The 17,857-nt window shown below is 38.3% G+C and overlaps 1 protein-coding gene across 1 annotated transcript in view; it reads right to left on the minus strand.

Moving 5' to 3' along the window:
- The window catches only part of LOC149076709 (uncharacterized), a 34,801-nt gene that overhangs the window by 15,181 nt on the left and 1,763 nt on the right, over positions 1-17,857 (minus strand). Inside the window, exon 2 of the mRNA XM_089244333.1 lies at positions 7,238-8,303. Within this exon, the coding sequence (XP_089100459.1) occupies positions 7,238-8,295 (1,058 nt within the window). The 5' untranslated portion in view covers positions 8,296-8,303. The remainder of the gene's footprint in view (positions 1-7,237; positions 8,304-17,857) is intronic.

Here is a 17,857-nt window from a genome sequence, read left to right on the forward strand (position 1 = left end):
CGTCGCTAACAACAGAGAACAACAACTACGCTGACAAATCGGGGAATAAAAATGTTCAACGCCAGCTGATGAACTCAATGCTTGCCTCAAATCATCAACACTCTGGCACGAAGTTAAAAAATTATCATTATCCACCAACATGCGAGTTCAACTGCAAAACGACTCAGCACTGCTATCATTTTCACATCAGTTGACCAACCAGTAGACCCAAGCACTGGACCGATTACGTTCCCAAATGGATTTTGCCAGTTGTTAAACTCAGTTCAAGAACTTGCAGACAAAGTCTTCCCAAACATTCAACAAAATGACCAAAACCAAGAGTGGCTTTCTGAAAGCGATTCTGGCACCGAAAAATGACAGTGTGAACAAGATCAACGAAAAAATCCTAAAAATTATTCCAGGAGACTCCACATCTTACAAATCGGTTGACACTGTCACAGACACGGCACAGACATTTAGTTCTGTATCCTGCAGAATTTCTGAACTCCTTTGGATATTCCGGGTGTGCCACCACACAATTTGACCCTCAAAGTCGGAGCACCTATAATGCTTTTAAGAAATTTGGACACACCGAGACTCTGCAATGGCACCAGACTCTGCGTGAAGAAATTGCACAATTGCATCATTGAAGCAACGATTCTAACTGGATGTGACAAAGAAAAAGAAGTCTTCATTCCACGTATCCTAATTATAACTGAAGAAATGCCATTCGCTTCGAAGCGATTACAGTTCCCGATTCGTTTAGCTTTTGCCATGACAATCAACAAAGCGCAAGGCCAGTCGTTAGCAATGGCAGGTATCAACTTATTTGAGCCCTGTTTTTCACACGGACACCTTTTCGTCGCCTGTTCGCGTGCTGGTAATAGCAAAAATTTGTATATCTACACACCAGATGGAAAAAGAAAAAATATTGTGTATCCACAAGCGATTGCCTGAAGATTTTAATTAAAATATTTAAAAACCAAGTCTTAATAATCAAGTTTTTTGATTAAGAAATAATTAATAACCTATACATATATACATTTTTTACGGGGCGGGCAACGTCGCCGGGTATCAGCTATATATATAACACACACACAAGACAAGAAAGGGAACCATTGCTCGTGGAAAATAATTTTCTTCTGTGGTGGAAGACTGTGGTCACAACTGATTTGTGCATAGGTGGGATATAAAAAAGAAGAAAAAGTCTATTCTAACTATTTACTATTACAAAAAAACTTGAACACGTGAAGTATGGGCCTACCTAGTGCTTGGGAAAAATGAGTAATAATTGGCTAGTCAAGATCAGACACATCCGAAATAATTCCATCATCACATCGACAGCTAAATAAATAAAAAAATTACTTCCAATTACTCAAATGGTTGTTTTTAAAGCAACCATCTTGCCATTAATTAACATCTCTGGATGATGACGAGAACTTATGCTCGTTCGGTACTTCGAACCTACTAGCAACGACGATCTATATCACTCCATTAATTGATGCTCAAACCTGCAATTACTACCTAAAACTATAGTGTTTTCAGTCTGTGATCATGTGAAAAATAATTCCCGTGCTTACATAGCAAAGTTCAGCGATGGTCAGACTAACTATGCATATTCTCGAAGGGCAATCTCAATCAGGGGTGTACGCCAAATCGACCTTTGGAGGGGGGACGCAAAAAGATGGGGTGGGGTGGCGCAAGGAATTTCATAAAGAGAAATTTTGAGTTACAAGCCTTCAAATAGCGTTGAAATTAACAGATTGATTAGATTAACATATATAAAGATATTTTCTTCCGATATTTTAGTTTTTTAAAATATTTTTTTGATCAAAATACAATCCCAAGACGATCAAAAATAAATTTTTGGTAATGTGGAGCGAAGCAACTTCCCCTATGCTCCTCCCACTCCCGCGTTCGCCTTTGATCCCAATATGCGTTGGGGAGGGGCAGTGCTGACGAAGTTTTGCGGACAAGAGTGGGGGAGATTAGAAGTTTTGCTGATAAAGGGAGAATTGAAGGGGTAAAAAAATTGCTAAAAATCTGCTGACGTAATACTTTAATTAATAGCCCCCAATAAAACATTTCATCCCACAGGTACTTTGACCTTTGAAGACCGGACACACCCCGCTTCCCATCTCAGAGAGATATCGAAGCGTTCCCGAAAGATGGGGTGTATCCGGAAAGTTTTATTACAAACAACAAAACATTGTTGCCAGACGAAGGCAACAAAAAATAAAAAATATATACAAACGATCGTAAATCTGAAATCATACAACAGATAATTAAAATCTAAACAACAAATCCAATGGGCAATCAAAATTACTAACAAGATTATAAGATGATGGCGTCCATCCCATAAAGAATCTAGCACTCGTCAGTTAATCGAATGATTGTCAATAACCTTGGAATATAAATTTTGGAATTGCAGTGAATCAGCTAATCACAGTCATCCATGTTTTTATATTGTCCCGCTTCCACATATCAGTTCGATGGTCGGCATCGGGCCTTCATACGTCCGCCGTCGTCTAGGCCAGTGTTTCTTAACCTTTTTCAGCTCATGGCCCCCTATGGATCACATTTTTTCTCGTGCCCCCCCCCCACGATTGAGATACTTTCTATATTTTTATTATGAATGAATTTTTAATAAATCGGATCAATTTCTGGAATCCTGGCTAAGCACGGACTCAAATGGCAGATTATCATCTCTCCCCCAGGAGTCAAATTATATGTTAAAAAACGGTCTGTGTAAAATACGGTACGATTCAACAAACATGCACGATAAATCGACATCCCTAACACACAAACCATTGCTCTGGCTGCCCTAAATACTTAGCTGGAAGTAACAGCTTACATATGAAAATCATAGTATCAGATTCCATATAGTGCAGTCCCCATCCCTCCATTATAGATATGAAGACCCGGGTCATGCCCACAGACCCAAGGGTTAAGATGACCCTATTTCTATGGATGGATCTGATGAATTCTGAAAGTAGTAATATTTTTCAACCACGTTTCACTTTTAAAGCTTTTTTCTCTTCACAGTTCTCTGACTCCCTTCACCACCTGTCGTGGATCACCTTTCTTCTGATTTTCTCCCGTGGCCCCCCTGGAATATCTCAGGACCACAGGGGGGCCATATGGCCCCAGGTTGAGAACCACTGGTCTAGGCCACAAGTTGTGTGTCCTCGCCCGACTGCTGCATTCTGGCGAGGACGCGTATGTGACGTCAGTAACTCCTCTCAGTCTTGGCCGCAAGTCGTACTCCCTCACCTGACTGCTGCACTCCCTTGATAGCACATACGTCGGGTCCCACAGGTACTCTTATGATCAACAGTTCTCAGATGTATTTGTCGAAAATTTAAAACTTCACGTTCCCCCCCCCCCCAAAGTAAAACAATGTTTGGCTTGAAAGACTAACAGACGTCCTCCTTCAACATTCGTTTCAAACGAATGTTTATGCAATTAAAATTCACTTCAGTCCGTAAAATTTTTTTCAATGCTGTGTCTTTTGATATTGCACAAATGGCATTTGCAGTTTTCGTAACCTAAATAAATACGATACTTGGAAACATATCGTTGCTCAACATATGAATTTAGCAGCTAAATCTTCACATTCAGTGTTTACATGCCCGAAAATACAGAACAGTCTAGAAATTCCAAAAAAAAAAGTTCAAACTCCAAAGGGTACTTATGGCTACATAATAACCCTTTTACGGCAGGGTGGCCAACAGCAGGCTCACGGGCCGGATGCGGCCCCCGAGATGATTTTGTGCGGCCCGCGGTAAGATGAAAAACTATTATATTTTTGATATTGGTTTCGATTGACGAAATTGTGGTTAATGTAAAAAAAAAATTATTTCCTATAATTTGAAAATAACAATTTGTCTTTTTAACACACAAACACAAAACCTCTTCAAACACACAGGTCACATGATTGATTTCAAAAACTTCTGCTGTGCCTGTTATGGAAGTAGCAGTAGCAGATTTTCTTGCGCAATCATCGGAGGTCAACGATTGTAAGCTCAACGAGCAAAATTTTCCTCAGAAATGTTCCTTTCAAGTTTATCATAAAAATTCAAAACACTAATGTGCTGCAGTCTATTGGTATTCAGTCAAGTATTTATCTAGCAGGAAAAAAAAGCAAACTAAAAAAGCATCGCACACGAAATTCAGAAAAACCAATTTCAAAATATCAAATTATTTTTTTGTTCGATAAACTTCAAACGCTTCATGAAGTAACATTCATGATCATTCTGGTTAAAGCATTAACATTCATAATTTGCTCAAAGAAAAGAAAGATGAAAAACTTTTTTTCTTAACAATAATTCATTAGTAATAATTTATAAATAGCATTTAATTAAATGTAGAGTTTTTAGTTAATTAGTTAACTCCCGTTAAAATGTGCGTGGCCCCATGATGTCATAGCAAGCCACCGTACTGGGTGCGGCTTATATGTCGGAGTTCTCCCCCCTTGTGTGTACATGATGTGGCTTATATACCGGAGTTTTGTCCCTGGTGCGGCCCGCTACATTGTGTCAGACCATTGTCGGCCCTCGAACAGAGAGAAGTTGGCCACCCCTGCTTCACGTTATTTAATCCGAAAAGCCAATTAATCCGAACAGGAAATCATGGTATTTCGGCGAATGGAACAGATGATTGAACACGTGTCATTTCATAATACAGTTTGTAAAACCAAGCCTCAAGTTTTTCATTGAGAGCAGGAACTACCTTTGCGGGGGAAGGGCACACACTACTGGATTGGAGAGTTCCAGAGAAGAGGACTACAGCAATTATTATTTTCCAGAGAAATTTTGTCACTAAGCTTCAAGAAGCAATTTAATTTATCAAACATGAATTGTTGATTTGAACAGTAAAGAAAGGGGTTTTTTTTTACAAAGTTATTTAATTTTTTTTTTGCCAAAATATTTTAAATTTTTTGTGGTCTTAGGGGAAAGATGGGGGGTGGGGGTGACGCAGTTTCCTATACTCCTCCCTCCATACGCTTCTGATTGAATGCAATATTATTACTGCTATGCTTTCTTCACATTCCCAATATGGGGGTCAATCTGACCCCCTATTGGATTTGTGACTCATATTGGGAATTGACTCTTAGAGTGAGCTTTTTAAATTTTTCTTTCAGCGAAAATAAACCTATTTTCAATCTTATAAATTTTTTATAATTCGGAAATTCTATACAAGTTCGTGTTTTTTTTTTTATTTCCAGTTTCCAAAAATGAGAAATTGGATATTCATGTGAAAATTGGTTGAGTTGGGTTATTTTGATCGATATGGGATGCATTTCCGTAGATAAAAATCGTGTATAAGCCGAGTTTTTTTGTGGAAAATTCGTTCTCCAAGTGGGGTGGGGGCGGGGGGTGTCTGCTTATACTCGGGTCAGTTTTTGATGAGAAAATATCGACCCCTGCAATCAGTAGTTATTTTTGTAGCAGTGTTTGAGAAACCGGCATTATTGGTATAGGGCCGTTCAAGTATTACGTAAGCAGATTTTTAGCCATTTTTGACCCCCTCCCCCCCTTGTCAGCAAAATTTCGTCAGCAGCTTAGAATATTTCATATCTTCAAAAAGGGTGGTTGATGACGTAAGCAACCTTCAAACCCCTCCCCCCTTGTCATCAAAAGTCAGCAAATCCGAACCCCCCCCCCCCTTGATGCTGACGTAATACTTGAATGACCCCTATGGGATACGTTCAAACCCCACAGAACTGATAATGTCAAAGCCGAGACAAAGAAATCGAAAACATCATTGGCTGGTGGTAGCTAACGTTGATTGTACAGCCTTTAGAGGTGAGCATCAACGAGCCTCAAACACTATTTGAGGAATTTGTGTATTGAATCGATGAGTTCCGATGATAAAGAAACTACAAAAAGTGGTGCCTTGAAGAAACCTGACATTGGCTTAGTGTGTCAATGGGTACATGAGGCGTGGAATTCTGTTTCCACCGAAATTATCATCCGATCCTTTAAAAAGTGTTGCATCAGCAATGCGATGGACGGAACTGAAGATGATATCCTCTTTCAAAGTGACAATGGCGATGACAGCCCAGATGAAGATGAAAACAAAGATGCCGCACCCTTTATGATGATCTGATGGATTACGATGAGCTTGGAGACTCAGAAGAAACGAATTAAAAAGTTTGAATCATTTTCTATTGTAAATTTCCGCTTAAGCTATTCATTTTGCATGAAAATATAAGAATTTTTTTCTCTGAAATGCACGGATTTTTTGGGGTCGGCTTGTACACGGGTTTTAAATTTATTGCGGTTTTGGAGGTCCTGAAGGGGGGGGGGGGAGAGAGTCGGCTTATATACGAGTATATACGGTACTTTCATCATTTAGAAATTAAAAGGCGGATTGGAGATTTGCTCCCGCATCCGTCTCGGGAGGGATTGTTGGCCACGATTTTTATTATAAAAAATGTTGATTCTTGTGATTAATGAATTCTTTTTAAAAATATTTATTTTTATTCCTCACAGAGAGAAAATGCTGCAGATAATTCGCACCAAGAAATTCAGATTTTCTTTTATTGTCACGTATAGTCGGTGGCATTCATCGCATATCATCGTAATTTCCTACAAGCAATGCGAGGGAAATAACGATGCATTGACGAACGATAAAAAAAATTGTCAAATTTCATCATAAAAGGCTTTACGACTTCGTCATGATTTGTTACTTTTTTTTTTGGAGCGGAAATACAAACTTCTTTTGCCTCCAGCGAAAAAAGTTTGACATTTCGTGCGATTTTCTTCCTGCTGAACTTGAACAAGATAAACTTGACCCACTAGAACGGCGGCCTCTACTGAGAAGATTGTTTCGCTGATCCACTGCACTTGACCTACGTAAGACGAGGATTCGTTCGGCTGTGTTCCCGATCGGGTAATTTCTGTTACTCGATTTTTCAATCATATTTTGGACTTTTATAATACCAGCATTTTTATTTTTAGCAGCCGAGGTTACAGCGTTCTATAATCACGGGGAAAAGAAAATTTCGTGAGTGTATATCATAGTTCGATTTTCTATTTCTATATCATAGTTTCCCAAAATTTTTGTTCCATCGCCCCCTTCTTCAGAATTTTTTTTCTCTCATCGTCCCCCAACTCAAGCGAACCCATAGGATCCTATGTTATAGCCGTAGCTTCTATCGCCCCAAGTACCATTCCATCGTCCCCCAGGGGGTGACATTGCTCACTTTGGGAAACACTAGTGTAGCTATATGAATAATGCTGAATATACTCACAGAACAACGGCTCCTTTTCCTTTGACGTCACTGACGGCGTTCCCGAATTCGCAAATGATCCTGTTCATGCATTCCTCTCGTTCAACTGCAGTGCGGTAAAGCGAGTAATATCGCTCTAGCTTGTCCTTGTATTCTCCTATCATTCCGAGAGGACTCTTCAGGCTATCAGTGGATCTCTTGTTTCTGCTCCCCAAATTGCTGGTGACTGTAGGAATCAGCATGGTAAGTCCGGCTAACGCAAGCATTGGCATGATGAGACTTCCTAGACCGTACCTTCTCGTTGGTGCTCCATACCCTTGGGCAGTCACTCCGTAGCCGGTGTTTCCACCATACTGTCCCCCAGCTCCGTAGCCGGTCAGCTGGGCTGCGTATTGAGCGAGCGAGTTTGATCCTTGGGGCACGTAATTAGCGACTGCTGCGCTTCCTGCGGGATAACTTCCCAACCCTCCAGAGGCACCGGCCGCGTAGTTACCCGGGACTCCTGCACCGGCATAATTTGCAGGCAGACCTGCACCACCGGCTCCGTATGCACCGAAAGCAGCTCCGGAACCCAAAGCGGCAAGTTGTGACGCTGTCAGTGAGCCGCTTCCCAAAGAATAACCATTAGCCAGTCCATACTGACTGAGTTGGTTAAGAGCTCCCGCATAAGAGGCGTCTTGAGAGACGTAGGCGTCGCTTGCCTGAGCAGCATGGTAGCCACCCGACGAAGAATCTGCGTTTTCGTAAGGGCTAGAATTTGCGGGAGCAGTTGCATAGTTGTGCGTGGACGAACTGGCGTAGGCGTTGTCTTGGGCTTTCTCTTGAACCGGGTAGTAATAATAATAGAGGTTACCCTGAGATTGGGGTTGTGCCTTGTAACTGCTGCTGGCGTCTGATCCGTCGTAAGAGGAACTACTGTAGCTACTGGATGAAGCAGAAGGTGAATACACTGGCTGATTGGATCCGGCGTTAGAATTTCCGCTGCCATCTTCTCTTTTTGTACCAGAAGACGACGCCGGGGGTGAACCGGCAAAAACACCGGCCAAAACAAACACTAACGAGCACCACGTGAGCAGCATGATGATGCCTAAGGAAAGAGGAAAACAAAGTATAATTTTGTTATAATGTTTAAGTATAATTTTGTTATAATGTTTAAGTATAATTTTGTTATATTGTTTAAGTATAATGTTGTTATAATGTTTAAGTATAATGTTGTTATATTGTTTAAGTATAATGTTGTTATATTGTTTAAGTATAATGTTGTTATATTGTTTAAGTATAATTTTGTTATATTGTTTAAGTATAATGTTGTTATAATGTTTAAGTATAATGTTGTTATAATGTTTAAGTATAATGTTGTTATATTGTTTAAGTATAATGTTGTTATATTCTTTAAGTATAATGTTGTTATATTGTTTAAGTATAATGTTGTTATATTGTTTAAGTATAATGTTGTTATATTGTTTAAGTATAATGTTGTTATATTGTTTAAGTATAATGTTGTTATATTGTTTAAGTATAATGTTGTTATATTGTTTAAGTATAATGTTGTTATATTGTTTAAGTATAATGTTGTATAATAAGTGAGTTGACAAATAAATAAAATTGCCCTAGTTTCCTTTAAATTAACCGTTTTTAGAAAAATGACCCGAGAAAGTTTTCGGGAAAACGCAGAACGTTCAAGGTCTGATAAAAATAACCATCATTTGAATAAAAGTTAAATTTGCACGTTTACTTATCGCTTGAATTTTTCTGAATTGAGTTGTATAATAATGTAATACTGTTAAAGCGTTAAGCATCATCCTGGGGGGGGGGAAATATTTTTCGAAACAGCCAATGAGAACAAGAACACACAGAATTGCTTTTAAAAACTAATTATTGTCCCTCGAAGTCAGAAAAAAAAAGTTGTCAAATATGTTAGAGGGGGCGTGGATTTGAATGAGCCACAACAGCAAAAAACCAACTCTCGAAGCTATATAAGCCGTAGCTTTGTTAAGGAAAACTCATATGAAGAATTAGGGAATGAGAAAGTGTTCGTTCAGAGGTTCCAACCCATATAGAAAAAGCCATCTTTTTATTATTATAAAATTTATACGTACATATACTGTATGTTGTCTTGTAGTCTACCGAACTTCTCTATTTGGTACGGTTTACTCTTAAAAATGTGAATTTTTTTTTTCCTATTTGTTTTCGTTTTTCATCTTGAGAAAACAGTGTTACCATTTTTTTTGGGAGGGGGGTCACTGGACTTCTCGTGCATATGAGAGTCAAGGGCGTTCGTAAGAGAAGGGGTGCATTGCACTGTATATTTATGAAATATTGGGGCCCCATTCCCTCTTACGAAGTTTATTGTAGCGCTCGCGTACTCTGAGCCCCCCCCCCCTCACGCAAGCTCCGGCACTTATGCCCAACATATAATGCAGATAAGATGAATTTTTATCGATAAACGTGGATGGTTTACGATAACCGTTAACAGTATTTTAGTATTCAAAATTATAAAAATTTCTTTCTCAAACAAAGTGACAAAATGAGTATTTGGATAGTGGCACAAAATTGACAACCCCTGGGCTAAGCCTTAGCCGTTGCTCAACATGTTACAACGATGTTTGCACGATACAAAAATGTTTCTCATTTCAGGAGAAAGAGACAAACATTCCGCCCCTTCTCTCTATACGCTTAGGATAAATCGAGCGCATGATTTTTTTTTTGAACTGAAACTGCTTTAGCCAGGGGAGTGAATTTTCAAATTCGTTATAAAACGGGAAATGGAAGTGTCGTTCTTTTCCTCTACTTTTAGTAAAATTGTTCGATTTTCTGCGTTTTAGTTTCCATCAACATGAAAGTCAAGGGACGCATTCGAAATTACTACTGAATTCTTCTCGATAGTAAATTTTGTTAATTCCAGTGGGGAGGGGAATTCGAGTTTTGCTCCTAACTGTGAAACTCTTTAAAAGGGGAAATAAGTGGAGGAGATGACTGGAATATAATAATAATAAAAGAAACAGGAATAAGGTATAACCTACTTTGGATGAACTTGCAGTCGACGTAACGTGTTACAGGAGAAGTTGCCAAACGTTAAGGTTACAGGTGTGCAATGCGTCCCTTCATTTAGTTCTGTTTTGTCTCGCGGTCGACTTGAGACGAGTTGAGAAATAATAGTGCGCATGCGATTTGCCCCACCAAGCAGCTGATGCGGTTCAGTCATGTGGAAGAAGACAAACCAAGCCAAAAAAGAAAGAATACGATGGTGTAACCTAGCAATGCGGATGTGGCCCGGTAACCGAGACATCCCTTGCGGCCATCCATTTATAACGAGTCTCGTCTTTATTCCCCGAATCAACGAGGGGTTGTGAAAAAAAAATGGGAAGATAGCCCGGCCGGACCCTACGGCAAACAACGGTGACCAAATCACTGGAGGAAAAAAAAATGTTACAAGCAGCTCCAATGAATGGTTAGATTTGCCAATTCATCTAGAAGCTAATTCTTTCGCCAGTTTCACGATTTAATTTAGAAAACGAGCTGTTCACCCTTTTCACATCTATTTGTCCCGCACTTATTAGTGGGGTGACAGTAGGAATTTGGCCCGTACGTATATGAATCTAGCCATTTCCAATAACAACTCCATGCGTTCTGGACGACCGAAGTTGGTTTTTTGTAGTTTTTCTATTTCGATTTTGGCTTCGAAGTCGAAAAATTTAACACAGTGACGCAAACCCACAGCATTAAAATAATATTAATAAAATAATTGTGCAGCTGCGCACGAATAAAACGAACATCATTGGTTGCATGTGTTACGTTATATATTATAAATTATAAAAATTCATAGCCGCTAGTTATTATGTGTGCATAATCACCGAGCAAGACGGTTTCAACCACAAAGTGTCTAGGTTTGTGTCAATTTTCTTGTTTTTGTTGTTGTGCAATAAAGAAAAAATAATTTGCAGCATTTTAGAACAAATTAATGACTATAACGGGGGGGGGGGGGCGAAATGTTACAGATTAACTTAAACAAAATTCACTGTCCCACTATCGTCTGATGGTTTTGAAACTGAGACAGCAAGAAAACGGTGAAAGATATTGAAGTCATTCTTGCGGAATATAAACGTGCAAAGTCAGGAATTTCAGATGCCTCATTCAAGGCATTGTATAGTTATTAAAATTAAAAAAAATTAACTTTTTATATGGATATCCTGTGCCCAAAAGTCCAATTAGAAAGATGTTGCCCTGTCTCTTCTGATACCAACAAAAACAATTTCCTCGCAAAGATATCTGAATCTAAAAATCGGAGAAAAGTTGGGAAAGAAGCGTTGACCGTTAGTTATTCTTGTTCTTTCCTAACTTTGCTCCGATATTTGGATTTAGATATCTCTGCGAACATTGCAGGGCAACAACTTTCTAATTCGATTTTTGGTCACAGGAATTTCATATAAACAGTTAATTATTTTTATTATAATAACTTTACAATCCCTTGCAACATGAATGGCGCATCTGAAATTCCTGACTTCGCACATTTACATTCCGCAAGAATGACTTTAATATCTGTCACCGTTTTTTTGCTATTCCCATTTGGAAAAGCGTCAGACGATTGTGGGACACTCTGTACAATATCAATAATAAGTTTCATTCCGGGCCGTGGAAGTGTGGACTCGGGTTAAGACGAATGTTAGGTTGGTATTCCATGTCTGGCCTATTCAGCCGTTATGCCGAATACCCGGCATATATATTCTCATATTGGCCCACGAGCCAGAATTTGCGCACAGATGGACCACGGTTTAAAACAGTGATTCCCAACGTGGGCGTTGATGCCCCCTGGGGGACGATGGAATGTTCCAGGGCGGCGGTAGAAGCTACGGGTGTAACATAGGATCTTATGGGTTAGACTGCGATGGGAGAAAAAAATTTCTGAAGAAGGGGGCGATGTGTGTGGGACAAAAAAGGTTGGGAAACCAGGGTTTAAAAGGACAAAAGAATATTGATATTCAAATTAATACTGTGTTTTACGAAAAGATAAATTGGATGGAAATGAATGTATTTAATTTTTTATATGCTAATCTCAAAAAAAGACGTTGGGATGAATGTATGGTTCACACAGTAACAGCTTAAAACAGTGTTCATTCTAAACTGCAATAAGTATAATGACTGAATAGCAAGTGAAGATAATCAGGAAAGAAAAGTCACATTCCTTTGTGGGGAATCGAACCACCAACCTCGCACTTCTTGGGCGATTAAGAGGCAACAGAGAACAGATATTTCCTAACCTTAGAACAAGATGTTCCTTAGGACAGCCTCCTAACAGCCGGCAACAGCTCGTAACGAAATTAGCATCCCCCAGATGGCGACGTACAACGAAATGGCGAACCTCTTCGCTAATTTTCGGCATACCAAGCGAAGATAATGAAGGTATCCAACTACGTTCGAACATAGCACTTTTGCATAAAATGATAACACTGTAAAATGAACTTTAATAACATTTTTTGGCAGAAAGTATCCCAGAATGGTGAAAACAGTAATAAATTTTGGACTGCCTATGTCGCCAACCAAACGCGACCCGACTTGAACGATAGCCTACTTTAAAAAATCGTCAGAGCAGGGCAAAAAACTGTGAAGCAACAATGGTCCTTGGGCCTCAAAAATCACTTTCGGAATGTTTACTTTGGTTATCGTGGTTCCCTAGCAATACGTTTCAGACGTGTTTCATGCCTTTACAATGGTTTGTCACTTCTCTAATCCTGTTAGCTATGTATATGCTGTTAATTATGTATAATAGTTTATGCATTTATAATGGTTGGCCACATTTTCAATACTCCCAGTAATGAGGCGTTTTGAATAGACGTCATAATCATCATCATCATCGCTTTGAGGGTCAGGAAAAGGGTGATCCTCATAGAAATCAGTGTTAAAATTGCCGATTTTACTGTAGAAATGCGGAAATTTGGTGGGGTTTTCTATCACATCAATAATTTTAAAAATTGTATTGTCGATTTTTGAAAATCTTGAGATATACGAAGCCCAGGAGATTAAATATGAAGTAATTATCTGGACCTATATACTTTTGAGTTGGATATATCCAGGCAATATAACATTAATTTCAACTTTTTATTTATATCTTCTCAAGCATGAAAATTAATGTCTCCGTATTGTCTTTTGATATTCAACTGCATCAATTCATGTAGGTAAGGATATTTTAAAATTAATTATGGGACCGTAAAAAGTACATTGAAAAAATTACACAGCTTTAATTAAGCATTTTTGAAAGCTGAAACAGGCAGAAATAGATAACTTGAAGTTTACGGGGGGGGGGGGGGATCGAAATACCTAGCGCCCGTTAAAAAAGGAAAAAAAAGTATATATTAATTTCTATGTTTCTTTAAATCTAGATTTGTTTAGCTCATGAGTCGCACAGGAAGTCGCCATATTGGTTAACTTAGACACGGTTTGCATGTCCCTCAAAGAAAGAGGTAGATATCACGTGTTTCTAACAGCCTCATTGAAGAAAACCCGGGCAGCGCCGGGTATTATAGCTAGTAAATAAATAAAATAAATACATTTTATTGATTTGACCAGTAGGTCCTTCAATGAGTGGCAACTCGTTGTTGCTACTTTTTAGTCATATTTAAAAAATATTCAATGCATTGGGAATATAATGAAGCACATATGTTGGTTTTAGTGAATGATAGTCTACTTTAAAAGTTCGTGAGGTATGAGCAAATGCCCAAAATGGACGAAAAACTGTAAAGCAACAATTGTTAATGGTTCCAGGACCTCAACAATGACTTTTGGAATGTTTACTTTTTTATAATGGTTTGCCAATTCTTCGATGCTCCCAGTATATACAGAAAACCCATGCAGCGCCGGGTATTATAGCTAGTTGTTTAATAAAACATCAATCTCAATTGTTTAAAATTATTCTCAATATTTTATTTTGAAACTCAAAATGTCAATTTCATTTGCTCCGATCTTTTGGAAATAAAAATTTCTCCTTCCGATATTGACCGTTGTCACAGACTTGGCTCTAAAAGAGATGTCGGATGTAAACTCTCAATAATTAAATTTAATAAGTTCAAAGTCAAAACCGAAATCCTTAAATGCGCCTTCAAATTAAAAATAGTGGCATTTCCATCTCCGAGGATTTCTCACCGGAGACCCACAGACTGCGGGGACAGATTTGGAGGGCTTCCCAAAAATTTCGCGATACTGGTTTGAAAGTTAAACTTTTTCATAACTTTGCCCTTATCAACAACATAATATATTTGGGATCCCAACACTAATGATATTTTCCCGATTTCTCTACCTCATTGTAGTCCTACCCTCTGACTTCCCTCAATCTTCCTCCACCACCCCTTTAGGCCTCGCCCCGAACCTCGCCACCTCAAATTCACTTGTAGCTCCTCAAAAAATCCCTTTAAAATCGGAACTGCTAATACAAGAAGCATTACTAATAAAATTCATTCTTTCGAATCCATATTGTTAGTTCATAATCCCAATTTTCTTGCTGTCACTGAAACCTTTTTACATAGTAATATCAGCAATTCCGAATTCTTACTACCTAACTACCTTGCGTTTCGTAAAAATAGAAACACCCATGGAGGGGGCGTTGCCCTCGTCTTTAATAGCTCCATCCAAAGCGTATCAATAATACGCTTTAATACGCTTTGGCTCCATCCCTCTTCTTGAAATTCCTTTGGACACCAATCTTAAAATCGTTGGTGACGAGTGGCGTTGCCCGAACTGTACTCCTATTCCAATATTTTCCTCTTTATTTTACCCCCTGCTCCAGATCTTCACTGTTTCGTCGAATGGGAATCAATTTTAGACAGATTTTATAATTCACACCTCTTAATCATAGCCGGTGACTGGAACCTACCCGGAATTGACTGGCATAAAATGGAGTCCTTCTCGGGTAAACACTATATCAATACAGAGTTCTTTTTCTTTTCTTTAAGTTTAATCTCGTTCAAACTATTCTAGAACCAACAAGAATCTCAAACCACTCTAGCTCTACATTAGACCTAATTGCTGATTCCAATAAAATCCGGTTTCCGATTTTTCAGTTTTTGATGGCATTTCCGATCACAAAATTCCTCTCTTTTGTAAATTTTTCACTTCATCACACTCTCCCTTCCTAACGCTGCAAAACTCAACTAACACGGTCGTTTTTTCCCCTGTGCAAAATATCCTTCGCACCCATTTCCCGGATTTCGTTTCAGCATCTCCCTTAAATGATATTCATATTCTCTGGAGTAAACTCAAAGCTGTTATCGAAAAACGCAAAGTCTCTGTTCCCATCAAAAATACCTCTTCAAAGTGTCTCTTTAACCACTGGATCAATCGTGATATTATTCATTTAAAAAGGAAAATTTGCCGAAATGTCTTTAAACTCAAATTCAATAACTCCCTTTATCTCAGAAATAAGAGCTGTCTCCTCACTTAACCTTAAAGATCTCATCTCTCACCAAAAAACAAATTACCTAACTAATTCCTTGCCTCAATATCTTAAAATTAAACCCTCAAAATGTTGGAATTTTCTTCGCCCTAAATCAGCTGGCCCTTCTTCCCTTAAAATTGATAAAACTGACCTGACTTCTCACCTTGATATCGCCACAGAATTTAATCGGGCTTTTTCTTCTGTTTTTCCTTTGACCCCACTCTCTCTCAGTACTCCTTTTCCTATTCATTATTCAACTCTAGTCCTATGTTCTTCAATAAAGTAGGACTTCTGAATCTTTAAAATAAATTGGAACTCCACTCCACTGGCCCCGATGGGATTCCAAATCATATTCTTAAATTTTGCGCTGATGAAATTTATAATTATCTTTAACGTCATATTAAACTCATATAACTTGCCCTCTGACTGGAGAATTAATAAAATTATCCCAATTCATATATAAATCACAGGTTCTCTTTCAAATCCCCTTAATCCCCCCTTTAGACCAGTCGCTATCACTTCTACACGCTGCAAACTTTTGAGCACATAGTTGCCAAGGAAATCCGTTTACACCTTGATTCAATAAACTTCTTTTTCCCTAATCAACACGGTTTTCGATCATCTTTATCGGTAACTACCCAATTAGCTCTTTTCATACATGACTTATCATGCAGTATCGACAAAAACGCCCAAACTGATATAATTTTCTTGGATAAAGCTTTTGGTAGGGTGCCCCAGAATAAACTTCTACTTAAACTCCAAAACCTTGGCCTATGTGTTCAACTGCTTAAATAGATAGAAGCCTTTCGTACCAACCGCAGTCAGTTTGTCTCCTTTAAGAACCAGAACTTCCCATTTCTCCATTTCAAGTCTGGCACTCCCCTGGTTCCCTCGCCATTATTATTTTTGATTTATATAAATTATCTTCCTAATTCCATCAATTGATATATCAGACTCTTTGCAGACGATTGCGTTATCTACCAAACAGTGCACAATGAATCCGACCAAGCGTCTCTCCAAAACAATCTCAACATAATATCGGAATGGTGCTCGTAATGGCAAATTACCCCTTAATTCTTCAAAAACAGTTTTTATGAAACTTACACGCAAAAGATTTCCTTCTGATTCTTCTTACTCTATCAATAATTCTCTAATCAATGAGGTTTCCTATTTTAAATATCTGGGTGTAATTATTTCTGCCGACTTCGGTTGGAACCTCCATGTTGATTAAGTCTCTCATAAGTGTCTCCAAAAACTCTTTTCTTCGTCAAAACCTTGAAAAACTCCGCCCGTCACATCAGAAATCTCTGCTTCTAAACCTATTCCTTCCTATACTCTCATTTGCCTGTGAAATCTGGGACCCCCACACTCGCTCCAATATAGACAAACTAGAATCTATTCAAAATAAATCCGCCCGCTTCATTTTAAACTGTTGGTCATCCTCCGTCTCCGTTACTGAACTCGAGCACCAACACAATATACCGCTTTCCACAAGTAGACATATCTCCAGATTAACTTTCTTATTTAGTCTGGAACATAACTGTGCATAGTTTTCGATTGGTATCTGAAACTTTGGAAATTTATTAGAAAACGAGATATACAACAACATGCAGATATTTTTTGAAATGCTAATGAGAGAGAGATTTCTTTGAGTTTATGCTAATGGGTTTTCCCTTTGAAGTTCACAGTATTGCACAATTTAAAAATTCAGAAAAAAAAGTCCCACTCTGTGATGTTCATGAATTCACCAATCAATAATGCACTCGAATTATCATAGCTTTTCAACAGTGACTGAGTTGATTTGCAACAATTGTTCTTTCATCACCACCACCAATTAAAAGATCACAAAGTAATAAAAACAAGTAAAAATTCCAGAATTCGAAAAGCATATAGTTCTGCACAGAAAGACAGGATTTTATTAAATGTCAAAAATTTTATTGCCAAAATAGTTGCATTTATTATCGACAGGTAACGCTAAAGTTTGTCAATTATAATATTCAGTGCTATCTGTTGATTAGAAAGTGTAACTATTCCAGCCATGTAATTTCGCGTTTATTGAAAAAATTTAGGTCTAAGATGTCACCCGCACGCAATGAATGTCGTCCATAAAAGGCTGTTTTCGACTACATTTTTCTGGGCTTTTTTTGCAGTATGTTATATCTGGATTATTTTTTTGGTTACACCTATTTTTTTTTGGTTTGTTATATTCACAGTGT

Source organism: Pholcus phalangioides, unplaced genomic scaffold (genome assembly GCF_987345545.1).
Source record: "Pholcus phalangioides strain wild (caught in Gottingen) unplaced genomic scaffold, Ppha-v1.0 ptg000015l_1, whole genome shotgun sequence".
NCBI lineage: Eukaryota > Metazoa > Arthropoda > Arachnida > Araneae > Pholcidae > Pholcus > Pholcus phalangioides.